The 27,933-nt window shown below is 37.4% G+C and overlaps 1 protein-coding gene across 1 annotated transcript in view; it reads left to right on the top strand.

Moving 5' to 3' along the window:
• LOC131102992 (ras-related protein Rab-26-like) overlaps positions 1-27,933 on the top strand; it is a 41,798-nt gene that overhangs the window by 10,107 nt on the left and 3,758 nt on the right. The window contains exons 3-6 of the mRNA XM_058048778.2: positions 13,620-13,661; positions 15,390-15,456; positions 18,555-18,607; positions 27,011-27,076. Coding sequence (XP_057904761.1) covers positions 13,620-13,661; positions 15,390-15,456; positions 18,555-18,607; positions 27,011-27,076 — 228 coding nt within the window. The remainder of the gene's footprint in view (positions 1-13,619; positions 13,662-15,389; positions 15,457-18,554; positions 18,608-27,010; positions 27,077-27,933) is intronic.

The following is a 27,933-nucleotide window of genomic DNA, read 5'->3' as shown; positions in this document are numbered from 1 at the left end:
TGTCAGATTACTAATTTATTCCTCTTACTATTTTGATTTTATTCCAAATTTTTTAACATTTTTTTGTTTTCTTGCTTAATGATATTTTCCCAATGTGCTGCAGTGCAATAAAAATAACAGCTACGGGTCACAAGCCGCACCGCGGACGCTCCTGTGTTGTAAAAATCATGTGCAATAAGACTTTAAGTGGCTTATCGACACCTCTTCATCATCACTGCTCCATGTTTGATGTCGGCCGGTGCAATTCCAGCCCATTGGGCCCCTAAGCTGCTATCAAGCTGCTATCAAGTCCATTGACCGATCACAACAGATAGTTGCTATTTCCGTGCAATCATGGAAAACCTCACATTGAACCGCGACCAAAACACAGCGAGCTTTGTGATGAATTGCATGTCCGTCCTGCAGCAGTGATTGGCTCGCCATTAAGGGGGGGGGGGGGGGTCGGTCGGAGTTGCCGTGAGAAATCAATATTTGGACATAGAAATGCATTAAAGTAGAAATAAATTCTTACGACAGAAAATAATGGAAATAGAAACGAAAGGGGCTCAAGATGTCGCCATGAAAAAGCTTCAGATGTTCTTAATGTCAACGTAAACAAAAACAACAACAACAAAGCACTTTCTTAACATGAAAAAGCCGATGGATCGATCCCATCCATTTTTCCATAGACAATTTTTCAGTATCGTTTGTTTTAGACGACAATATAACAGAAGACGGGTTCTTCGCATGAAACCACAGACCCGCTTTGGGCCGAAGCCCAGTTTGATGTTTCATCTCAAAATCACAGTCTCTGCCTGACTCACAGCCCCCCCCCCACGCCCCTGCACGCCACCCCCACATACATACATACATAGTAAGCACCTCCAAAAATAACATCAGAAGACGGACATTTGCATAAACAAGACTGACTGTTATTGTTGTGTATAAAAGTGAAAGTCATTTCTGTATTGGGTGGAGGGTATGTGTGTGGGGGGGGGGGGGGGGGGGGGGGGCTCAGAGGTCCGACTGATGTTAAGTACAATCTAAGTCAGAGTCCGAGCTTAATTAGCATTTGACCTACAGCGTCTTCGAAGATGAGCAAAACCATCTGCGACTAACTAGATCGGTCACGTCGCTAACATCGGAGGAATGCTAATACGGACGGGACTATTTCATATTTTGCTCACACGTCGGACAGAAAGAAGCGTGGAAGGATAGGCGGTCCCTCGGGTCAAACTGGTCGTGCATTTCAATCAGAATGACTGTCGCTTAAATTCGCTGGCAGTGTCAAGTACTTCCAGTGAGGGGTGGTCTATATACATAGTATGTATATTATATACATATATATTCATATGTGCAGTCCTAGCATAAACACAGAGTATACTGGCTTTCTGAATGCAGTACTATGTCAGTTGTATGTGTGCCTTGTTGTTTTTCACATTGAAACGTGGAATTTCTTATTAGTCGTCCAAAAAAGTCAAAGGTGTTGAACCTATTGATGACGAAACCTAGACCAAAGTACGACAACGCCGCATCTTCACAAAGCATATGACAGACAAACGTGTCTTGCATGAGCCAAACAATGTTTCCATCTGTGATGGAAGCAAGAAAGAAAAAAATATATATATATCAGCGGTTACATAAGACTCTCCACGGGCCCTCAGAGGAGCTAAAAGTGAGAAGCTGGGAGCCGCTGTCTTTCGCTGGAGGTGAGAAGCGCTGCTCTACGCTGATAACTGAGGAATAATAAAATGACTCGCCCTCTGCTGGTGTCAGGAGGTGCAGGAACACGGCGGGGATGAAGCGGAAAGAATTTTGGAGGCTCTATTTGGCAGGCTTTTTCCTAAATGTCATTATTAAATTGAACCTGTGATGCTTTTTCACACTTTTCTGACATATAAATGTTGTTAGGATGTTGTATTATCGGGTTAAAGAATGACAATTTTAGATCATGGGGTTGAAAGAAGTTTGGGATGGCTCTGAACGCTCGGTTTCAGAGAGCTTTTTTTTTTTTTTTATCGGTGGCGATTTGTGACGTCACAGTAGAAATGCAGCTGGAATAGGTGCAGATTCTGGAAGATCTGGAAAGATTTATGTGTAGGTTATTGTGTGTAGCTGCTCTGTAGGAGTCCACAACTCCATAACTCCTTTTACGAGTCCAGTTTTCTGCATTTTCGAGCATAAAAATGGCTAAATAAAGTAAAAGTCAAACATTCAAAGAAAAGTACAGTAAACCTCGGATATATCGGACTCGGATATATCGGAAATTCACTCACAACGGACAGATAAAAAAGAACCAATTTTTCTGTAATGCATTTCCAATAAAAATTAATTGCATATATCGGATTTTTTATAACGGACTTCGCCTATTTCGGACAAAATCTCCAGTCCCGTTCCAATGCATTTCCATTAAATTTCCCTCGCATATATCGGATGGCCGCATCGTGGCGCTCCGATTCGCCGAATCGTGACAGGCCGCTATACGACGTCATTTGCAGCGTTTGCAGCGTTGCCTGCGCGTCCAGGTACATTGGAAACATCGTCAAGGAAGTGCCTTTTTATAACGGATAAAATCCGATTTACGCATATACCGGATATAAATCCGATATATGCGTAAAACGGACATTTTCCGGTATACGCATATAACAGATTTCGCTTATATCGGACAAAACCAGTGGGAACAATTGAATCCGATATATCCGAGGTTTACTGTACAATGAAAAAACATATATGAAAATATATTGTACCTACTCACTGTGTTACGATGTTACACTCTAATGCACTCTAGTCAAGGACTCACTCCCACGGCAAGACCAGATTTTCACATGACCTTTCAGAAAAGTACAATAGGCTGGAATAGGTGCAGATTCTGGAAGATCTGGAAAGATTTATGTTAATTGCTCTTTAGGAGTCTACAACTCCATAGAAATGGTCAAATAGGTCCCCGTTAATAAATGATGCTGTTTTACAGTTGAATATGACCATTTATTCGTCCATTGAAACCAGTTTGATGCCTAAATGAAGCATTTTCGAGCATAAAAATGGCTAAAGGAAGTAAAAGACAAACATTCAAAGATACTACATGTATAAGGCGTGTCACCAGGCGTGAGACGTGACACAAGATTGGGTCGACGAGAACGAGGCAAGACCAGATTTTTGCATGACCTTTCAGAAAAGTACAATAGGCTGGAATAGGTGCAGATTCTGGAAGATCTGGAAAGATTTCTGTGCAGGTTATTGTGTATAGCTGCTCTGTAGGAGTCTACAACTCCATACAAAGGGTCAAATAGGTCCCTTTTAATAAATGATGCTGTTTTACAGTTGAATATGACCATTTATTTGTCCATTGAAACCAGTTTGATGCCTAAATGAAGCATTTTCGAGCATAAAAATGGCTAAATAAAGTAAAAGACAAACTTTCAAAAATGCTATATGTACAAGGCGTGTCACCAGACGTGAGACGTGACACAAGTTTGGGTCGACGAGAACGACCAAGACCAGATTTTCACATGACCTTTCAAAAAAGTACAATAGGCTGGAATAGGTGCAGATTCTGGAAGATCTGGAAAGATTTCTGTGCAGGTTATTGTGTGTAGCTGCTCTATAGGAGTCTACAAATGCCTAAATGAAGCATTTTCGAGCATAAAAATGGCGAAATTAAGTAAAAAACAAACATTCAAAGATGCAAAATGTACAAGGCGTGTCACTTGACACAAGATTGGGTGGACGAGAATGAGGCAAGACCAGATTTTCAATGCACAGAGTGAACTCTCGACGAGGGAAACATGGCGATACGGTCTATTGATTATCCACTTCATTTTCATTTATCGTGTACCTCCATAAGATTATAAATGTATTTTTTAAAAAGTAGTTTTGACACCTGAGGTTGCGGCAAACCAAATCCCCACTACTGTTCTCCATTCCTGTAAATAAAACCTGGGACTCATTGGATTTGGAGCCATGTCATATTTTTAACTGCGGCGTTTAGTTGAAAGTGAATGGAAAATGTTTGCCTTCCAGCGATGACATTTGAAAGAAAGTGACTGTGGGGAGAAGTCAAAACATCTCAACTCCAATTTGTGTGCAGCAGCCTGGGATATGAAGGATTTCTTGTCGCTTTATGGCATTCACGTCCGAGCGATGTTGAAAAGACACACAAAAAAAAATCAAAGTTCATTTATTTGAAAAAGGATTGTGTGAATGCTGAGAAGCTTCTTATTCCGCCTCATATTATATTCATATTATGTAATATTTCATTCATCCTACATTTCACTTCCTCATTGCAGCATTCAAACGCAATTGCTACTCATCTAAAAAAAAATTTCTCATGCATGTACGCCACACGGTGGCGCTATTATTCAACCCCATGAACGAGATTGGCACCTGCTAATCAAAATTTGGGAAGTAATAAATGACCAGCAAAGTGTGTCGGAATTTTTACTTATCTTGGAATTTTGACTTTTTATTTCGTAATTTTTTTAGCTTATTTTGTCATTTCGATTTTCTGTGTCAGAATTTTGGACGTTTTATCTAATAATTATGACTTTTTATCTCATAATTTTAATGTTTTATCTTGTAATTATGATTTTTTTATATCAGATTCTCAACATTTATCTTGTAATTTTGACTTTTTATCTCTTCATTTTTTGATGTTTTTTCTCGTAATTATGATTTTTTATTTTGGAATCTCCCCGCAAACCTTGTGAGGATAAGCAGCAGAAAATGAATGAATGAATGAATTTCGGAATCTCAACATTTATCTCGTAATTATGACTTTTTAGTTCTGATTCTCAACATTTGGCTCGCAATTTTTACTTTATATGTCATAGTTTTTACTTTTTATCTCTTAATTTTTTATGTTTTATCTTGTAATTATGAACTTCTGTTTTGGATTCTTCAATCTCTTAATTTTGACTTTTTATCTCATAATTTTGACTTTTTATCTCTTAATTTTTTATGTTTTTTCTTGTAATTATGACTTTTTATTTTCGGATTCTCATCATTTAGCTTGTAATTTTTACTTTTTAGCTCATAATTTTGACTTTATATCTCTTCATTTTTGATGTTTTATCTCGTAATTATGACTTTTTATTTCTGATTCTCAACATTTAGCTCATAATTTTTACTTTTTATCTCATAGTGTCATAGTATTTACTTTTTATCTTTTGATTTTTGATGTTTTATCTCATGATTTTGACATTTTATCTCATAATTTTGACTTTTTATCACTTAATTTTTGATGTTTTATCTTGCAATTATGACCTTTTGTTTTGGATTCTTTTTTTCTTGTCATTATGACTTTTTATCTTTTAGTTTTGACTCTTGATCTTTTCATTTTTGTTGTTTTATCTCATAATTATGACTTTTTATTTCTGATTGTCAATATTTATCTCGTCATTTGGACTTTTTATCACATAATTTTGACTTTATATCTCTTCAATTTTGATGTTTTATCTCGTAGTTATGACTTTTTATTTCTGATTCTTAATATTTATCTCGTCATTTGGACTTTTTATCTCATAATTTTGAGTTTATATCTCTCAATTTTTGATGTTTTATTTTGTAATTATGACTTTTTATTTCAGATTCTCAACATTTTATCTCGTAATTTTGACTTTTTAGCTCATAATTTCGACTTTTTATCTCTTCATTTTTTATGTTTTATCTCGTAATTATGATGTTTTAAGACCTAAAGGCAGGCAGTTCTCAAGATAAGGTATAATATGTATGTGATAATAATAATAATCATAATAATACGTGGGGGGGCTGCGGTACACAAGATAGCCGTCCAGAAAGATAAAAGTATCCAAAATTCAGCAGGCGGAATAAGAGGTCAAAAAACAAGCAAGGGTCCAAAACCAGTCAGGCAATCAGAGGTGATGAGGAACACCTGACCACAATCAGGCGGGGGGGGGGGGGCAACAGGTGGGACACTTTCCTATCTCAAAATGAGGCCTTTTTATATGATAATTATGACTTACCATGGGGATATTTATTATATTTTCCTCTTTTAGTGGGGGAAGGGGGCTTCCATAAATTCCTGGGATAAATTGGATTCTATGGATCCTTAACAGCATCGGCAACCAAACTATTTGGAATGCGACAAAACAAATATGTGAACTAATAAGGTGCACAAAAATGCCCGTTTGGAAATGAATCCATCTCCAGATTGTCTACTCGCTGTGGTGAAAGATTGCTCTGTTCTGCAGCAGCCAGACTGCCAGCCTTTTGGGTGATTAAAGCGTAATTATGCAGCAAGTGGTAGTAAAACCAGATTGTACGAGGGAGGGGGGGGGGGGGGGGGGAGTTATCGAAATCACACGCCATACATGAATATTCAGCACATTTTCAAGAGTTTTGCTGTTGATGTTGTCATTGTGGAAATAAAGTCTTGTCCGTGCGTTTGTACGAGGCTAATATGTGTCCCACCGGGTTTGCAATTATGAAAAACACAGCTGGGCCCGCCCCCCCACCCCTGCTGGTCTAAAGCCACTGGGGTGTGGGGGCACGCATGAATATTTAACCAAGTTTGGAAGGAATATGGAAGCAAAGCAAAGCTGAGACAGCACAGAGCATATGGCGTTTTGCGTATAATAATGTTAGCTAACGTTAGCTAATTCAGCTAGTCGATGCTAGTCTGAATAATCAGCTTCAACAACACGGAAATTAAAAATCTGGTACATTATGCAATTAAAATGGGGGGGCATTTTTTTTAATTTCACTAACTGAGGGGTCGGCAACCTTTACCGTCAAAAAAGTCGTTTGGGTTCCTTAATATTTGGACCCAAAAAATTTTTTTCACATTCTTTTGGGTTTTTGCAGTTGAATTTATTCTTGTACAATTACAACATTATCCGCAAAATAATTTTCCAAAAACAACTTTATTCGTTGTTTATCATAATACATATTACAATTCAAAAATATACGTATATTTTTTTAACATTTCAGGATTATAACTTTTCTGCAACCAAATAACTAAATAACTACATTTTTTGTTTCTCATAATATAAATTACAATTCAAAAATATATATTTTATAACTTTATTTGCTGTTTTGTAACAAAAACATGAGATATGAGAAATTTTTTAAAATGTAATCATTCAATTTTGCTACTGATATTTTTTTCCATCATATTATGATGTTTTTCTCGTAAAATTATGACTTTTTACAAATATTTTAGAGTTTTATTGTAGAGTTTCTTTAAGTAATTTATTCCCATAATATTTTGACTTTATTCTTGCAACATAATTCGTGACCAAATTTTCCCCCAAAAAAATGTTGACAAAAAAATTACAATAAAAAAAATTATATTTCAACTTTATGCTATTAAAATGTTTTTCTTAATAATATTATGACATTAATATCATAAAATGTATTTTTTTATATTTTGACTTTATTTTCTGCAACCAAATTTGTTGTTTCTCATAATTTATTCCCATAATATTTTGACTTGGCAATTTTTTTTTTATTTTGAATTGGCAACCACAATTTTTTTTGGGGGGGGGGGTTTACTATAAAAAAATTATATTTCAACTTTATGCTATTAAAAAAAATCTTAATAATATTCTGACATTAATCTCAGAATTTTTTTTTTATATTTTGACTTTATTCTTGTAAAAATCATTAAAAAAATCATATAATGAAAAAAATGGTCCCAGGCCGCACTTAGGACACCCCACATTTGATATAATTCTATTTTTAGACCTATTTTAGTAAGAACCAAGAGAGCCGACTCTCGGAGCCGAGCCAAAAGAGCCGAAAAAAAAAAATACACGTAGCACTCGTAATGTGTCCTAAATTTGATGTACCAGTCTTGTTTGGAACACCCAGAGAGGATAAAACCGGTGAAGACGGCGGCGAGAAGAAATGTTAGAGTTCTTTCCAACAGCTTGTCGTGCCGCCTGCTCTGTGCTGCGACATTAGTCACCGAGCGCAACGTGGTCACAATGTACCGCGAGGCTGCCAACATCGTATTAACGGTGTGAAAAACACATCTTGGAGAAGAAGTTCTCATCAAGAGGTCAAGGCTTCTCCTCCTCCTCCTCCTCAAAGCCAAGTCGGCCTTCCAACAGACACGTGACCGCGCATCGCTAAAGAGTCTGCGCGCGTGTTCTGTTTGACGATGCGGCCGACCGCGTCTCTGCAGCCTCAAGGACAGATGCTTCAGAATTGAATGTAAAAAGTAGGATTTTGTATGATGTAATAACGGAATCGACTGGTAGTCATGAAAATGTCTCTGTGGCGTTGAAAGAGAAAAACAACTCAACAAGGAGACACATAGTGGAAAATGGAAGATATGCTAAGAACTTAGATACAGAACTTAGATTCCACTAAAACTAAAATAAAGTAAAATTATTTAAACAACATGCATGCTAGGTTAATTAACGACTCCAAATTGTCCATAGGTATGAATGTGAGTGTGGATGGTTGTTTGTCTATATGTGCCCTGTGATTGGCTGGACACCAGTCCAGGGTGTACCCCGCCTCTCGCCTGAACTTTCTTCTTAAATAATATTTCTAATATTGTTACTTTATTCCCATCATATTATGACTTTTCCCCCCCGGACCGAATTTCCCAGAAATTACAGCTTAATTTTGTTTTGTTTGCTTCTCATGATGTTATTGTTAAATAACTTTATTTTTATGCTACATTATTTTTGTTTCATATATTTTATATTACATATATTACAAATTGACTTTTGGAATGTTGGGAATTTTTTTCCTCGATATTTTGACTTTATTCTTGTAAAATTATAATTTAACACAATTTCCAATAATCCAAAAATGTTAAGTTAATTTTATTTGTTTCTCATAATATTTTATAATTATAATTAATTATAATTATAATTATGACTTTAAAAAAAGTATTGTTTTTAATTCAATTTAATTCAACATTGTGTCACTAAAATTGCATTATTTTTAATTACCTGTAAATTTACTGCAAATTTGTATTTGTTTTTTTTGTGCTTGTTTTTCTGGTAAAATTACTGTTGTTTTATTTTGCAAGTTTTTTTAATATTATAACTTTATTCCTATTATATTATAATTTAACATAATTTACCAAAAAAATTGAATTTAATCTTATTTATTTATCATAATATTTGACTTTGAAAAAGTTTTTTTTTTAACATTTCAACGTTGTGTTACTAAAATGGCATTATTTTTCCCGATTTTTTGGTTAAATTACCTGTAAATTTACTGCATACTTTTATTTTTTATTTTGCTTGTTTTTTTGTAAAATTACCTGTAAATTTACTGCATATTTTTATTTGTGTTTTTTTTTTGTTGCTTGTTTTCTGGCAAAATTACTGCTGTTTTCTTTATTTTACAGTTTTTTTTAATTTTATGACTTTATTCATATTATATTATATTATTTATATTATATTTTACATAATTTTCCATAAATTTTAATTTTATTTATTAATCACAATATTCTGACTTTAAAGAAGTATTTTTTTTAATAATAACATAGTGTTACTAAAATGGCATTATTTTTTTATGTTAAATTACCTGTAAATTTACTGCATATTATTATTATTATTATTTTTTTGCTTGTTTTCTAGTTAAATTATGTTATAGTTTTGGAATGATCCGCGGGCCACACTTTGAACACCCCTGATAGTGATATAGCTGAGCCACTACGCTACTTCATCCAGCCTGAAATGCCACGCCTTCTTCCTCTCCATATGCCCCCACCAGGCAGAAATATGTAAATTCAAACACAGCTTCCACTTTACTTTACCCAATTTTTCCCTGTCTCCATTTCCCTCAGCACTTGGAAATCCAAGTGGCGTACTTAGCGGACGCTGGCCAAACACCATCCCCCTTCGATCGTCGCCACCCCCATCATGGAATGACCCCCGCTCAACGGGAATCATAAATTCCAAATGAACAAGAAGCCGTTGGAGGAAGTCGATAAAACATTAATGCTGGCCCGTGTGAGAAGAGGCGGGTCTGCGTCCCACGCACATTTGTAGCGTTGCTAGCGCTGATGAGAAACATGGACGCACAACTGCGATATTCTGCGCGGTACACATCAAAGCCGTGGGATGTCGACTTTGCTCCCGTTTTCAGACAGTTAAGCTTTCCGAGTGATCCCAGGAGGGCGTGAAAGGAAATAGTCTTTTAGTCATCCCTGAAAAGGTTGAATGGAGGCAACGGGCATCAGGAAGGTTCTTTTTATACGTGTGGGCATCCTGAGTGGGTCTTTGTCAAATCCGCCAAAAAAAAGCCATTATACACTCCAGCCTGAAGGGGGACCAGGAGATGAAATGTACCTGGCTGGTACATCAAATGAACCCAGAAGGATTCTCCCCAAATGGAACACCCTCAGACTAAAGGCAGTTCAAACTAAGGACACAAAATAGGAATGCATGCAAGACCTGTACAGTGGAGAGACCAGGCAACCCCCCTCCCCATGTATAATTGGGGGGGGGGGGGTCAGCATCTCATTTAAGTCTCAGGGACACTTCTGAATCGGGACGACCGCTGGTTTGAAGGAGGTGCCTAAAAAGCCCCTCCCACAACAGAGGAGGGGGTGGTTTTCTTCAGTGTTTGTTTACTGTTTATTGCTGTATTTTTTAAATATTTTGTGTTTTTTTTGCAGTATTTTTTTAGTATATATTGTGACAATGAGATGTACATGAGTAAAAGGAGCGTACTGATGTTTGGCATCGGGATTCCTGGATGGGACATTCCACATTTTGTCACTTTCGGAAGATTTATTTTCTACATGATCAATACAGGCTGCACAGCGGTCGAGTGGTTAGCGCTAAGAGACAAGAGTTTAATTCCACCCTTGGCCGTCTCTGTGTGGAGTTTGCATATTCTCCCGTGGATTTTCTCCGGGTAAATAAAACAAAATAAAATAAAATAAAATAAAATATAAGATCAAATGGCTAGCGCGCAGACCTCACAGCTAGGAGACCAGGGTTCAATTCCACCCTCGGCCATCTCTGTGTGGAGTTTGCATGTTCTCCCCGTGCATGCGTGGGTTTTCCTCCCACATTCCAAAAACATGCTAGGTTAATTAGCGACTCCAAATTGTCCATAGGTATGAATGTGAGTGTGAATGGTTGTTTGTCTATATGTGCCCTGTGATTGGCTGGCTACCATTCCAGGGGGTACCCCGCCTCTCGCCCGAAGACAGCTGGTATAGGCTCCAGCACCCCTTCCCCTCGCGACCCTAGTGAGGATAAACAGTAGAAAATGAATGAATGAATGAATGAATGAATGAATGTAACCGATTAAATGGATTTACATGATCTTAAATGGGAAAATTTGCTTTGGTTAGAGTCTGTTTTGGTTTGAGTCGGATCTTCTGGAAGAGATGAATAATGTTAACCAAGGCACTGCTGTATTCTCTAAGGAAAAACTGGATCGAAATTGTAAAAAAAAAAAGTAGTCGCAGATGGTGGGATAAGCTCCAGCACCCCCCCAACCCCCACGCCCACCCCCCGCGACCCTAGTGAGGAAAAGCGGTAGAAAATTGATGAATGAATGAATGTCTGTAACCGATTAAATGGATTTACATGATCTTAAATGGGAAAATATGCTTTGGTTAGAGTCTGTTTTGGTTTGAGTCGGATCTTCTGCAAGAGATGAATTATGTTAACCAAGGCACTGCTGTATTTTCTAAAGAAAAACTGGACCGAAATTGTAAAAAAAAAAGAAGTAGTCGCAGATGTTGGGATAAGCTCCAGCACCCCCCCCCCACCCCACCCCCCTGCGACCCTGGTGAAGTTAAGCGGTAGAAAATGGATGAATGAATAAATGTCTGTAACCGATTAAATGGATTTACATGACCTTAAATGGGAAAATATGCTTTGGTTAGAGTCTGTTTTGGTTCTAGTCGGATCTTCTGGAAAAGATGAATGATGTTAACCAAGGCACTGCTGTATTTTCTAAAGAAAAACTGGACCGAAATTGTAAAAAAAAAAAAAGAAGTAGTCGCAGACGTTGGGATAAGCTCCAGCACCCCCCCATCCCCCCCGCGACCCTCGTGAGGATAAGCAGTAGAAAATGGATGAATGAATGAATGAATGAATGTCTGTAACCGATGAAATGGATTTACATAATCTTAAATGGGAAAATTTGCTTTGGTTAGAGTCTGTTTTGGTTCTAGTCGGATCTTCTGGAAGAGATGAATGATGTTAACCAAGGCACTGCTGTATTTTCTAAAGAAAAACTGGACCGAAATTGTAAAAAAAAAAAAAAGAAGTAGTCGCAGACGTTGGGATAAGCTCCAGCACCCCCCCATCCCCCCTGCGACCCTCGTGAGGATAAGCAGTAGAAAATGGATGAATGAATGTCTGTAACCGATGAAATGGACTTACATAATCTTAAATGGGAAAATTTGCTTTGGTTAGAGTCTGTTTTGGTTCTAGTCGGATCTTCTGGAAGAGATGAATGATGTTAACCAAGGCACTGCTGTATTTTCTAAAGAAAAACTGGACCGAAATTGTAAAAAAAAAAAAAAAGAAGTAGTCGCAGACGTTGGGATAAGCTCCAGCACCCCCCCTTCCCCCCCGCGACCCTCGTGAGGATAAGCAGTAGAAAATGGATGAATGAATGAATGAATGTCTGTAACCGATGAAATGGATTTACATAATCTTAAATGGGAAAATTTGCTTTGGTTAGAGTCTGTTTTGGTTCTAGTCGGATCTTCTGGAAGAGATGAATGATGTTAACCAAGGCACTGCTGTATTTTCTAAAGAAAAACTGGACCGAAATTGTAAAAAAAAAAAAAAAGAACTAGTCGCAGATGTTGGGATAAGCTCCAGCACCGCCCCCCCCCCCCCACCCCCCGCGACCCTGGTGAAGTTAAGCGGTAGAAAATGGATGAATGAATAAATGTCTGTAACCGATTAAATGGATTTACATGACCTTAAATGGGAAAATATGCTTCGGTTAGAGTCTGTTTTGGTTTGAGTCGGATCTTCTGCAAGAGATGAATGATGTTAACCAAGGCACTGCTGTATTTTCCAAAGAAAAACCGAAGCAACCCGCAATTTTAGCTTTTCCCTGGTTTAATCTTCAATTTAGTTTTAATTAATATTGACTTTATGTTCCGCAAACAAATTTCCCAAGAATTCCAACTTTATTTATTGTTGTTTTTGTTTCTCATACCTTTAAAAAAAAAAGGTCTTTAATATTACAACTAAAACGACTAAAATGTTATTTTTCCTAATAATATTATAACTTCTTGTAACTTTTTTTTATTCCTCTTACTATTTAGATTTTACAACTGGGATAGGCTCCAGCACCTCCGCGACCCTCATGAGGATAAGCAGTGGAAATTGAATGAATGAATAATCAATACAAGGAGTGTCTTGGTGAATCACCATATTTTTCAAATGTGAATGAATGAATGAATATTTCTGAAGGGTAACGTGATGTCAGTCATTTAAAAAACAAAAAGAAGACATATGTCGTGCATTTAGAATTGCAATGAGCTTCGTCGTTAGGAAGCTGCAGCTTAACTCCCACAGCAAGATGAAGATAAAGGTGAGGCGAGCATCCTCTCGTGGGGGCGGGGGGTCATCAAGCCGAGGCCAGTAGTGCGATGGATCCATGCATTATTCATTGCACACACACACACCAGTGAAATCTTAATCATCATTTCTTGTGTTCATTTCCAGAATAAAGTCCTCAGTATTGATGGAGTCAAGGTCAAGCTGCAGGTAAGAACTTCATCAAATTCCTAATAGAGACGTATGAAAGTCAATTCTACACTGCAGTCATTGATACTGTAGATCCATAAGTGATAATTTCTCATATTTCTCCCATAAACTATCTTCATTTACCGCACAGTAAGAAACAGCTCAATATTTCCATCAGCAGCTAATGAAGTTTATTATATTATTTGGCAGCTCAGTGTGTGTGTGTGTGTGTGTGTGTGTGTGTGGGCGAGCGTGCTGTGTTATGTATTCATTTTGCTATAATTGGCTTCACATCACTTCAAGGAGAGAGAGTTGCCCCCCCCCCATGTTCATTCTTCATCCTCCAGTAAATCATGTGGGTGTGACAACAAACGCAAAGAGGACAGAAAGTCGGCATCAAAGCTGACGCTGCATTTGGGAAGAGGTGTGAAGAGAAAAAGGAAGAAAAACGGATTTCTAAGGTTATTGGATCCCGATAATAATAATAATAATAATAATAATAATAATAATAATAATAATAATAATAATAATAATAATAATAATAATAATAATAATAATAATAATAATATTGGGTACCGCCATCACAGTTAATGATGCTATTTTGTGGTTGAAGACACTGTGTGTTTACTCAAATAAAAATACAAATATAAGGCTTTCAGAAGATGCATTCAATGACATGTGGTACTCTACACCGGTCACTAGGTATCAGTAATGTCACACTGATGAGACAACAGCCACCGCAGGAAGTACTGTACAGAACAGGAAGTTAAAAAGAACAACTCTCCCAATGCTGTTTTGTTTGGGGTGGGGGTTTTTTTATTATTGTTTTCTGCAGTTTTTGTTTCGTGTTTGGTGTTTTTTGCAGTATTTCTTTTGTAGTATTTGATGTTTTTTTCAGCATTTGTAGAATGTTTTGTTTTAAATATTTTTTTGAATATTATTTAATTTTTTTTGAATATTTTTGTTTATATATATTATATTGTTTGGTGCTTGTTTGTGGTTTTGCAATATTATTTTCTAGTTTTTTGTGTTTTTTACAGTATTTATTATGTTTAGTGTGTTTTTTTCTTCATTTATTTATTTTATTTATTTTATTTATTTTGGTATTTTTGCATTTGTTTTTGTATTTTTTATATTATGTCTTATTTTCTCTGGGGTATGAGTCTAAATGTGACTATAGGGGTGTTATTTCATGTCTAGGGGGCTCTAATAATGGTAAAAACCATTATTAGAGAACAGGTAAACAGATTTTCTATGCTCTCATTATGAAAATATTCTATTGATGAATAAGGAATCCAGGGTCAGATGTGGAACCAATTAAGTTCCATAAACGAGGGGTTGCTGTACTAGAAAAAGAAACCATGTAGATGTCGTTCTGCATTTTAATACGTAAGCGGATGAAATCACAATGAGAATATGGTGGCTTGTTGGTAAATTACATTTAGAGGCAGATAAAAAGACAAAATACTGCATAAGAATCATCCTAAAGAACGATGAACACAATGTATGTTTTGCAAAGGAAGTATTTTTGAATGACTTCTAGTATAAAATAGCCAGTTTATTCTCCCCCTCCTTTTTCTCAATGCTGAATTCATCCGACCCCCATTCCGTATGCGGAAGGTCAATTCAATTCCACTTTCCATTGTCTGTCAATGCACCAGAGACTTCACCAGCAGGGAAACTCAATTTGAAAGACAGAAAGCTTTTCCTTTTCTTTCATTGGCAGATTAGCTTTTACCTCTTTTGCAGATCTGGGACACAGCCGGGCAGGAAAGGTTCCGCAGCGTCACCCACGCTTACTACCGCGACGCCCACGGTGAGATGCAGCCTTCAGTGTGGTTGGTCTAAGTTTAGCTAGTCTGCATGGATGCATTGGACTTATATTCATTTTTAAGCATTATTAGAATTTTTGACATGATTCAAAGACAGAATGCATTAAAGGGAACGTATTATGCTTTTTACACTTTTTTGACTTATAAATGTAGTTAGAATGTTGTATTCTTGTGTTAAACCATGCCAAAGTTTCAGATAATAAGGTTTCCGCATTTGGAATGGCTCTAAACGCTCTGTTTCAGAGACTTTTTTCCAAACACTGACTCTCTGTGATGTCACAGAGTGCCAGGCTTCCTTATATGGGCGTGTGCTGTAGGCCAGATAAAAGCTCTGCTTCTTTGTTTGCGGTGTCAGTAACGGTTATCGGGAAGGGTTTCTTCAGGTGTAAGATAAAACTGCATTTATTTACAATTCCTAACGAGGCAAACATCAGGCAGAAGTGGTTGGAGTTACTGATACCCTAACAGCAAAAGAAAAATACTTTAATCTGTCAACGATATTTCACACTGGACTGTTTTTGAACATGGGCCAGTATGTAGCTGAACTAACCGACAAATTTCCTGAAGCCTGACGCCATTCCAACGTTACTTCGTCATGTGGAAGACTCAGAAGAGCAAGCAGTAAATAACAATTTATCAGTGTCCCAATGGAACAAAAGTGGTTGTCTGTATAGCAACCTAATGCTAACATGCTAAAGCTATTTACCATTCAGAGATGTCTTGAAGTAACCTTTTTTCTTGAACTTTGGACTGTCCAGACTCTACTTCCTGATCAGAAATAGAAGTCGGAAGCGGACATTTTAAAAAGACAAATCGTCATTTATTATGAACTCCGATAAAGTTGGCTTCGGCAGCTATCCAAAAGTCCTCGTGGGCACCACAGCAAAGTGGGAGTGCCTGGATGCGAGCCATGGGTGGAATAAATTAAACAGACTGTTTTCACAGGAAGCACAGTTGGAATAGGTGCCGATTCTGGAAGATCTATAAAGCTTTCTGTGCGGGTTATTGTGTGTAGCTGCTCTATAGGAGTTCACAACTCAATACAAAGGGCCAGAAATGAGCATAATAGGTCCCCTTTAAAATGAGAAGAATATAAACTTAATTTTGATTAGACTTAAATTTAATTTTCTAATTTTTTAAATAAGAAATAATATATAATAATATATTATATATTAATATATATTATATATATTATATATATTATATATATTATATATATTATATATATTATATATATTATATATATATTATATATATTATATATATTATATATATTATATATTATATATTATATATTATATAATATATATAATAATATAAAATAAAAATTTAGTAAAATTAAAAGTAAAAATAAATACAATTTCAGTGGTTTTATAATCATTCTATTTTGACACATATGCTGTATGCTAATATCATGAGAAAATATACCAGTTGATGGAAGTTTTAAAGCATTTTTGTCCAATTATTCTTCTCACTTTTCCACCAGAGTGCTGTCCAGTTTGAAGTATAATTTCTTTTTTCAAAGTTACATAAATCACATCATTAAATGCAGTTCTCAGTGCACCTCTACACCTCCTTTTAATCTCTCCTCCACCTCGTTATCCTCCAAGGATTAAAGTCTCTCGCTCCAGCATCACCTTGATCATCAGCGCTTTCTCTCCTCGCAATAATTTGACATGCATCCCAGCCTCACTCGTCCATCCACTCGTGCAACCGCGTGTCCTGACTTCAACCGGCCAGCGCTAACAAATCACAGAAGAGTGAAACGCGTCCTCCCCCCAAGACACGTCTCTCGCCAAGCTCAGATTTACGCAGCTCTCCTGGGAAGCCGCTGGCCGCTTCTCAAGTCTACCTGCTGACTAAAGATGGAGGAGCAGCGCTAATGCTCATTTTCAGGATCATTTGTTTTCCGGTAGTCACACGCCTGAGTAGTTCGCATAGACTATAGAGCCAACAATGGAATGTAAAATACTCCAAAATAGCCTGGGAACCATACTTGGTGACTCAATAAGTGAGCGTACAGCAAAGAAAACCTAGTTTACCACATTCTGAATAAACTTTTTAACATTATTAGAGCCCTGCAGACATGAAATAACACCCCTATAGTTATTTTTACACTCTGATTACCCAATATAGTGCATATAATAAGAGAAAATATGACATAAATAAGCGGCACGGCGGTCTAGTGGTTAGCGCGCAGACCTCAAAGCAAGGAGACCAGGGTTCAATTCCACCCTCGGCCATCTCTGTGTGGAGTTTGCATGTTGTTCTCGTGCATGCGTGGGTTTTTTCCGGGTACTTCGGTTTCCTCCCACATTCCAAAAACATGCTAGGTTAATTGGTGACTCCAAATTGTCCATAGGTATGAATGTGAGTGTGAATGGTTGTTTGTCTATATGTGCCCTGTGATTGGCTGGCTAAGCTAAGAGAAAAATGGAATTATCACTTCTTTAGGAATGGAATTTTTTGGTATTTTGAGCATAGAAAACCTGTTTAGGGTTTTAGAAATACATTTATCAACATTGTTAGAGCCCTCTAGACATAAAATAACACCCCTATAGTTATTTTTACACTCCATTTAGCCAATATAGGAGACAAAATAAGAGAAGAGAAGATATAATAGGGGCTGCACGGCAGGTGAGTGGTTAGGCTTCACAGCTCGGAGACCCGAGTTCAATTCCACCCTTGGCCATCTCTGTGTGGAGTTTGCATGTGTGGGTTTCCTCCAACATTCCAAAAACATGCTAGGTTAATTAGCGACTCCAAATTGTCCTTAGGTATGAATGTGAGTGTGAATGGTTGTTTGTCTATATGTGCCCTGTGATTGGCTGGTGACCAGTCCAGGGTGTACCCCGCCTCTCGCCCGAAGACAGCTGGTGGGATAGGCTCCAGCACCCCCCGCAACTCTCTTGAGGAAAAAGCGGAAGAAAATAAATGAATGAATGAATGACGTAAATAAGACGTGTATGGAGGAAAGTACACAGGAAGGTAGGATTTTATTCTGAAATATCAGGGTTGGATATTTGTGTTTCTGATATTTAAGAAGATGCCGCAGCCTCTCAGATGTGTTTTTTTCTTTCAGCGCTGCTTCTGCTCTATGATGTCACCAACAAAACATCCTTTGACAACATTCGGGTGAGTCCATTTTTTTCTTTTTTCTTGTTAAGTTGAAGTCAAACTGCACTAGAAAAGGATCCATACTCATTCCAAAATGCTGGGAATTTCTATCAATGGCGGCGGAGAGCAATGAGATGTACTAAACACGAGGAGAAGAGAACAAATTGAGTGTGAGGAATCTTTTTTTTTTTTTTTATAATGGACCAGACGGGCTTTTTCATAAGTGTCCATCAAAATGACAAAGCTCTCCCATCATCTCCTGCGTCACACAATAAATGAGAGCGAAGGTGACCCGGCTGTGCTTTTCTTCAACTTGACGACGGAACATTTGAAGTCGGACGTGCGTCGTTATTCGTCATCGCAAATAATTCAGCGTTAACCGCCAGCTTGAGTAACGCCTCACATGTCCTGGTGTCGGGTCTCTTCTTCTCCAATCCATGGTCCAGAAGGAACCGGCTCACGGTGAAAGAGTAGAAGAAGAGTGGTATGGGGGGCTGCTAAATCACAGGTGTTAAACTCAAGGCCCGGGGGCTACATTCGGCTCACCCAAATGATTTTTTAATGGCTAAAGGATCAGACTAAATGGGAGAAGAAGCATTATAAATGATAATGTAGTACAGTACTGTAATCTACGTTGGCCACTAGGTGTCAGTGTTGGGTGAGACTGGCACCAGACTCCTCACTAAGGTTCCCTCGGGAACACATTTAATGTGACACGCTGCTCGAACTGGAGTTTTATTTACGTCTTGTTTACTCTCATTCTGTCTACTATATGCCGTCTTATTTCTGTCTTATTTTCTCTTATAAGGTGGTGAGTCCAGCCATGTTGTTTGGCCTAGAGACAGTGCCACTGAGGAAAAGACAGGAAGCAGAACTGGAGGTAGCAGAGATTAGGATGCTGAAGTTCTCAATGAGAGTGACCACGATGGATAGGATCAGGAACGAGTACATCACAGGGACATTACTGTAACCTAAATTGGCCACTAGGTGTCAGTGTTGGGTGAGACTGACACCAGACTCCTGACTCAGGTTCCCTAGGGAACACATTTAATGTGACACGCTGCTGGAACGGGAGTTTTATTTCCGTCTTGTTTACTCTCATTCTGTCTACTATTTGCCGTCTTATTTCTGTCTTATTTTCTCTTATAAGTTATACAAAACTGTGGTGAGACCAGCCATGTTGTTTGGCCTAGAGACAGTGCCACTGAGGAAAAGACAGGAAGCAGAACTGGAAGTAGCAGAGATTAGGATGCTCAGGTTCTCATTGGGAGTGACCAGGATGGATAGGATCAGGAACGAGTACATCAGAAGGACATTACTGTAATCTACATTGGCCACTAGGTGTCGGTGTTGGGTGAGACTGACACCAGACTCCTCACTAAGGTACCCTAGGGAACACATTTAATGTGACACGCTGCTTGAATGGGACTTTTATTTCCGTCTTACATGGCTTGTTTACTCTCATTCTATCTACTATATGCTGTCTTATTAAGGTGGTGAGATCAGCCATGTTGTTTGGCCTAGAGATGAGGAAAAGACAAGAAGCAGAACTGGAGGTAGCAGAGATGATGATGCTGAGGTTCTCAATGAGAGTGACCAAGATGGATAGGATCAGGATTGAGTACATCACAGGGACATTATTGTAATCTACATTGGCTACTAAGTGTCGGTGTTGGGTGAGACTGACACCAGACTCCTCACTAAGGTTCCCTAGGGAACACATTTAATGTGACACGCTGGTCGAACGGAAATTTTATTTATGTCTTACATGGCTTGTTTACTCTCATTCTGTCTTCTATATGCCGTCTTATTAAGGTTGTGAGATCAGCCATGTTGTTTGGCCTAGAGATGAGCAGAACTGGAGGTAGCAGAGATGATGATGCTGAGGTTCTCAGTGAGAGTGACCACGATGGATAGGATTACATGTTAGAGGCTAAGAGGGTTCGGACATGTCCAGAAGAGAGATAGTGTATATATTTGTAGAAGGGCGCTGCCAGGTAGGAGGCATAGAGGAAGACCAAAGAAGAAGATTCTCTTCTATATTGGGCAATACAAATGTAAAGGTGACTATAGGGGTGTTTTTTCATGTCTTGAGGTCTCTAATAATGTTAAAACCCATATTTATAAGATTGTAAACATGTTTTATATGCCATAACTATAAAAATAATATTTAATCTGACTTCAATATTAATGGTCCGATTAATGGAACCAATTAACCACGATAAACGGGGGATTACTCAGCCCTCCGAGGGCTGCGATGCGGCCCCAAAGGTGAATCCCGAGTTTGACGCCCCCGCGCGAAAATGATGTGACCGTGATGACGAAGTTGAAGGATGAAGCTCATAACTGCCGCAAAGGAAAGCATCCATTATGGCAGGCAGAGTATTTGATTTCACAACAAGATAGATGGGTTGCACAACTTCATACGCTGAACATAAACAAGAAGAGCGACTTGATTGAAGCGTTTCTTTTACCTGTTTTGGGTTTTTGGACATTTATATTACCTTACAGCTCATGTCACTTTATCATCTTTATCTTTATCGGTGTCAGTAATGGTTATCGGGAAGGGTTTCTTCAGGTGTAAGATAAAGCTGCATTTATTTACAATTCCTAACAAGGCAAGCATCAGGCAGAAGTGGTTGGAGTTACTGATTCCCTACCAGCAAAAGAAAAATACTTTAATAAAAGTGGTTGTCTGTATAGCAACCTAATGCTAACATGCTAAAGGTAAGGTACCATTCAGAGATGTCTTGAAGTAACCTTTTTTCTTGAACTTCGGACTGTCCAAACTCTACTTCCTGATCAGAAATAGAGTCGGAAGCGGACATTTTAAAAAAGACAAATCGTCGTTTATTATAAACTCTGATACAGTTGGCTTCGGCAGCTATCCAAAAGTCCTCGTGGGCACCACAGTGGAGTGGGTGTGCCTGGAGGTGAGCCGTGGGTGGAATAAATTAAACAGACTGTTTTTACAGGAAGCACAGCTAGAATAGTTGCCGATTCTGGAAGATCTATAAAGCTTTCTGTGCGGGTTATTGTGTGTAGCTGCTCTATAGGAGTTCACAACTCAATACAAATGGCCAGAAATAAGCATAACAGGTCCTCTTTAAAATGAGAAGAATATAAACTTAATTTTGATTAGACTTAAATTTAATTTTCTATTTTTTTAAATTAAAAGTAAAGTAAAATTAAAAGTAAAAATAAATACAATTTCAGTGGTTTTATAATCATTCTATTTTGACACATATGCTGTATGCTAATATCATGAGAAAATATACCAGTTGATGGAAGTTTTAAAGCATTTTTGTCCAATTATTCTTCTCACGATCATTTTAAAAACACATATCGTCGTATATTATGAACTCCGATAAAGTTGGCTTCGGCAGCTATCCAAAAGTCCTCGTGGGCACCACAGTGGAGTGGGTGTGCCTGGAAGCGAGCCGTGGGTGGAATAAATTAAACAGACTGTTTTCACAGGAAGCACAGCTGGAATAGGTGCCGATTCTGGAAGATCTATAAAGCTTTCTGTGCGGGTTATTGTGTGTAGCTGCTCTATAGGAGTTCACAACTCAATACAAATGGCCAGAAATGAGCATAATAGGTCCCCTTTAAAATGAGAAGAATATAAACTTAATTTTGATTAGACTTAAATTTAATTTTCCAATTTTTTTTTCATTAAAAGTAAAGTAAAATTAAAAGTAAAATTAAATACAATTTCAGTAGTTTTCATCTTTATCTTTATCGTCATAATTTAAGCCAGTTGTTATGCAGTTTTATTGGTAAATGTGAATATCAACTGTTGTTTGAAAGCGCTAGTGGTAACATATGCTAGCTTTTCACTGCAGAACAGGCACAGCTTCTCCATGTAAACGTCCAAAATGAAGTAAAAGAAGTTATGCAAAGAGGGTTGATGAAGCACATCCATCCCTTCAAGGCCCACATTTGGTGTTCGGGTACAATGAGGCTGCAAATAGCGAGCGCTGACTCATGCTAATAAACGCTAATGTTAATGAATGCCGCTCCAATGATTATCTCATGCCCCCTGAGGCTTTGTGTCATTGTCTCATTACAGTCATTTATCCGCACACATTGGTCCAAAGATGATGAATGAATGGTCCTATTCAGTCTTGTTCATCTTGGATCAATATCTTCTGGAGATGGATCCCTGTCAGAGGTGTTTTGTTTGATGGCCTACATGGAAACAACCCCCCCCCCCCTCTTTAAGAAACAGCGAGCGCTTCATTTTACTTATACATTTCTGCCTGCTCAGCAACAACCCAAAAATGGTCTCTGCATGAAGACGAAAGGTTTGCTATCATGGCTGGGACAAAATATTGTGACATATCAATTTCTCTGACGTTGACCTTTTTATATATCGACTTCCAATACTATTATCGCAGCCAATAACGATATCAATCCAATATCACAGCTTAAAGCTGTGTGCACACCGGACACAATTGACGCCATTTTGCATGTAACGATGCTAACTTGCTAATTAGGTAAAATGGTTAAGTTTCATTAATGTTCATGTTAAAGGTTAAATAACTGTTAATACTGTTCATTTGAATCAGAAAAAAAATAATTTCTCGACCCGCCAATTATATGAGTTTTGTTAAGTTTTTCTTATTTGCTGTTTTATTATTATTTGATTTATTTATTACTGATTAATTTATTTATTTTCTTAATTTGTATTTATTTTTTTCATTTTATTTTGTGTAGTAAATAAAAATGAAGATATTTGAGAATAATGAAATGTTTTATCAGAGCTGTTAATAACTGTTAATACTGTTCATTTGAATCAGAAAAAAAATAATTTCTCGACCCACCAATTATATGAGGTTTGTTAAGTTTTTCTTATTTGCTGCTTTATTATTATTTTATTTATTTATTACTGATTAATTGATTTATTTTGTTAATTTTTATTTATTTTTTCTTTTTTTCATATTATTTTGTGTAGTCAATAAAAATAGGTATTATATAGGTATTATATAGGTATTAAAAATATAAAATAAGATATTTGAGAACAATTACATGTTTTATCAGAGCTTTTCTGGTGGAAAACCAAAAAGTGTAGGGTATAGCAGAAGTTTTTTTAAATAAATTTTTTCTGTTTTTAATATAATATTATATATATATATATATATATTATAATATTATTTTATATTATATTATATTAGAATTATATATAATATAATATTATCTTATATTATTATAATATTATATTAAATTATTATATTATATTATATTTTATATATATATTTTTTTTTAAACCTGACCCTAGCGCCAGTGGCCCCCAGGTAAACTGAGTTTGAGACCCCTGAACCAATACATACTCTTCTGACTTATTTTGTAATGTGGAATGTTGTTAAACAGTTGTTATCACTTTGCAGATGTTTTACTTAAGGGCGGCCATGTTTTTCAACCAATCCTGCTCAAATTTGGCACTCGTGCGCTTCTCAGTCCCCGACAAGCCTGTACCAAATTTGGTGGCGATTCGGTGAAACACACTAAAATGTTGTTATGTTGGCACTACTCTGCAAAACAATCTTGTTTTCACTACCTTCTAAAACTTTATTTAGCTCCCCCCGCCCCACCCAGCACACGAAAAGAAGCCAGCCGGTGAACTTTTACTCCGTGTGTTTTTCTTGTGACTGACTGCATCTTTTCAAAGCTCATCAGTCATCCAGACGTGCATCACGCCGCTTGCTGGCACTCAGACATGTCAGCAACGCCGTGCAAACAGAAAAGCTCTTTCGCTTTATCCTGCCAGTGCTTTGAAATGTGCTTACAAAGCTGTTCTGTGTTGTTTGCCCTTTATTTTTGTTTTGTTTTTAAAATGGGATGCCAAACAAATAATCAACCTATGGAAAGCAATGTGGCGGTTAATTGGTTGTAGACGATAAATTAATTCAATAAAGTTAATATTTTATTGTAGTATTGACTATTTTTTACATTATTAGATCCATTATTAGTCCAGCAAGCTGCGTATTTTAGAGAATTAGTGTCACATGACAATATTTATTCAGCATTTTGCCTTAGAAATGTGTCAAAATGTAGCAAACCAACTTCAATTGTCTGTTATCTGTTTCACCTGAGCCAGCTATTAGCGTCCAGCGCTTTCCAATCAGCCAATCAGCTGCCAGCCTTCCTGTTAGCTTCTGCCAGCTGTGTGTGATTGTGTCGTTAGTGTTGTGCCGTTAAAGTCACATCAATACTTGCGCTCGTTGTTGTCAGAGCCCAGGTTTTTCCTATTTGTCGCTGCCAGGAACTGGCAGGAACTATAGTGCTGTAAATTTTGGATTTCTGGACTTGAAAGCATCTCGATCAAGATGTTTCAGAGAGCTGAAGGGTCATTTTGTCACCTCATCACCTGAAACGGAGATACTCCATAATAATAATAATAATAGCTTTCATACTAAATATCAGCTGATATTAATCAGTTAAACAAATGAACATATGATGCTTCTTTGGCTGTGATGCCAGGCCAAGGCTGCAATATGCAAACCAAGTTAAAGATAAAATGAGTTATTTATTCACATTAATTTTATTTTAATTTATTAATTTTTTTCACATTAATTTTAATAGTGAATAAAAATTGTTCATGTTGCATGTCACCAAACTCCATAAAAAATATTTTATTTTTATTACCTTTTATTTTATATGTAATTTTTTAAGTACCAATTTCGGCACTGTGCCCTGTGATTGGCTGGCGAATAGTCCAGGGTGTACCCCGCCTCTCACCCGAAGACAGTTGGGATAGGCTCCAGCACCCCCGCGACCCTCGTGAGGAAAAAGCGGTAGAAAATGAATGAATTTTAATAATAAATAAAAATTGTTCATGTTGCATGTCACCAAACTCCATAAAAAATATTTTATTTTTATTACCTTTTATTTTATATGTAATTTTTTTAAGTACCAATTTCGGCACCGTACCCTGTGATTGTAGGCACCAAGCTAAAAGAAAAATGGAATTATCACAGTTCTTTCTTTAGGAATGGAATTTTTTGGTATTTTGAGCATAGAAAACCTGTTTAGGGTCTTCTAAATACATTTATCAACATTGCTAGAGCCCTCTAGACATAAAATAACACCCCTATAGTTATTTTTACACTCCAATTTGCCAATATAGGAGACAAAATAAGATATAATAGAGGCTGCATGGTAGCCGAGTGGTTAGGCCTCACAGCTAGGAGACCCGAGTTCAATTCCACCCTTGGCCATCTCTGTGTGGAGTTTGCATGTTCTTCCCGTGCATGCGTGGGTTTTCTCTGGGTACTTCGGTTTCCTCCCACATTCCAAAAACATGCTAGGTTAATTAGCGACTCCAAATTGTCCATAGGTATGAATGTAAGTGTGAATGGTTTGTCTATATGTGCCCTGTGATTGGCTGTCTTCTCGCCCGAAGACAGCTGGGATAGGCTCCAGCACCCCCGCGATCCTCGTGAGGAAAAGCGGTAGAAAATGAATGAATGAATGAATTTAATTTTAATTTATTAATTTTTTTTCACATTCATTTTAATAGTAAATAAAAAATGTTCATGTTGCATGTCACCAAACTCCATAAAAAATATTTTATTTTTATTACCTTTTATTTTATATGTAATTAGGCTCCAGCACCCCTCCGCGACCCTCGTGAGGAAAAAGCGGTAGAAAATGAATGAATGAATGAATTTGGTCACAGTTAAGCATCATTTAAAAAGTACAGATTTGGCACGTAAATAAAAATATAATTACATAAATTTAATTCAATACAAATTAATTACATGTTTAATTTGTTAATTTTAATTTAATCAAATTTTTTTATGAATATTTTGTCAATTATTATTAGAGTAACAACAATGGTACACTTTGGAAAGCTACACAAACATCAGTAAAGTGCAAAGTATGACGTCTCACTCGCTTGCTGATATTAATATCGGGAGAAGAAAACTGATACTGATATTATCCAACATAATAATATCAGACGTCTCACTGTGAAAAGTCTTCCGTTATTAGACAAACGCCGTCCATCCGCGCCGTCAACAGATGCCTCCTGTTATTTAGCATTTAGCATGCGCTGCGTGTGACCTGAGAGAAATCCCCCAACAAACAGCAAGGCATCGACAGGTTGAATTACAAGCCGCTTCTTGTCAGAGGGCAAAGGACTATGCAGGACCGTGAAACACGAGACAGATTGGCATCAAGGCCGTGGAAGCAGATGCTGCGTGCCATTGGCTGACGAGTAAAAGGCTCATTAGCAGGAATGCTGCTAAGAACACAGTCGTGTGTAAAGACTCCTTTTCTACAAAGGTAGTCCTGTTTGACTTGTGTAGGTTTCTACTCTGTGTCATAGAGTGTTGGTTGTGCTGAAAATACTTTTCTTGGAGTACAGATATCAAAGTTTTATAATCATTAGACAAATGAATTTGTCTCTTTTTGTAGGCGTGGCTGACGGAGATCCACGAGTACGCCCAACAGGATGTGGTCCTCATGCTCCTCGGAAACAAGGCAAGACAAGATACCAGACCAGATAGCTTCCTTAGGATTCCTTATTTAGAAATTGAATATTTTGGTAGTTGGAGCACATAAAACTTGATTATTTTAACATTATTAGAGCCCACTAGACATGAAATAACACCCCTATAGTCACCTCTACACTCATCTTACTATATAGTAGACATTCATTCATTCATTCATTTTCTATTGCATATCCTCACGAGGGTCGCGGGGGTGCTGGAGCCTATCCCAGCTGTCTTCGGGCGAGAAGACAGCCAATCACAGGGCACATATAGACAAACCATTCACACTTACATTCATACCTATGGACAATTTGGAGTCGCTCATTAACCTAGCATGTTTTTGGAATGTGGGAGGAAACCCACGCATGCACGGGAAGAACATGCAAACTCCACACAGAGATGGCCAAGAGTGGAATTGAACTCGGGTCTCCTAGCTGTGAGGCCTAACCACTCGGCAAACATGCAGCCTCTATTATATCTTGTTTTGTCTCCTATATTGGCAAATTGGAGTGTAAAAATAACTATAGGGGTGTTATTTTATGTCTAGAGGGCTCTAGCAATGTCGATAAATGTATTTAGAAGACCCTAAACAGGTTTTCTATGCTCAAAATACCAAAAAATTCCATTCCTAAAGAAGGAACTGTGATAATTCCATTTTTCTTTTAGCTTGGTGCCTACATTGACACACCATTTCTAAGGGAACTGCAACGTATAAGAGAACAATAAGAGAAAATAAGACATAATATAGACTCACACATATTCTCATTAGGAGAGTTCCTCATTTTTTTTTTACTTCCTGTTATTTATAGTACTTCCTGTAGTGGCTATTGTCCCATTAATAACATT

Source organism: Doryrhamphus excisus, linkage group LG16 (assembly GCF_037039965.1).
Source record: "Doryrhamphus excisus strain RoL-2023G ecotype Guam linkage group LG16, RoL_Dexc_Guam_v1.1, whole genome shotgun sequence".
Taxonomy (NCBI): domain Eukaryota; kingdom Metazoa; phylum Chordata; class Actinopteri; order Syngnathiformes; family Syngnathidae; genus Doryrhamphus; species Doryrhamphus excisus.
The sequence above is the reverse complement of the archived record's forward strand: the minus strand, read 5'-3'. Positions and strand labels throughout refer to the sequence as shown.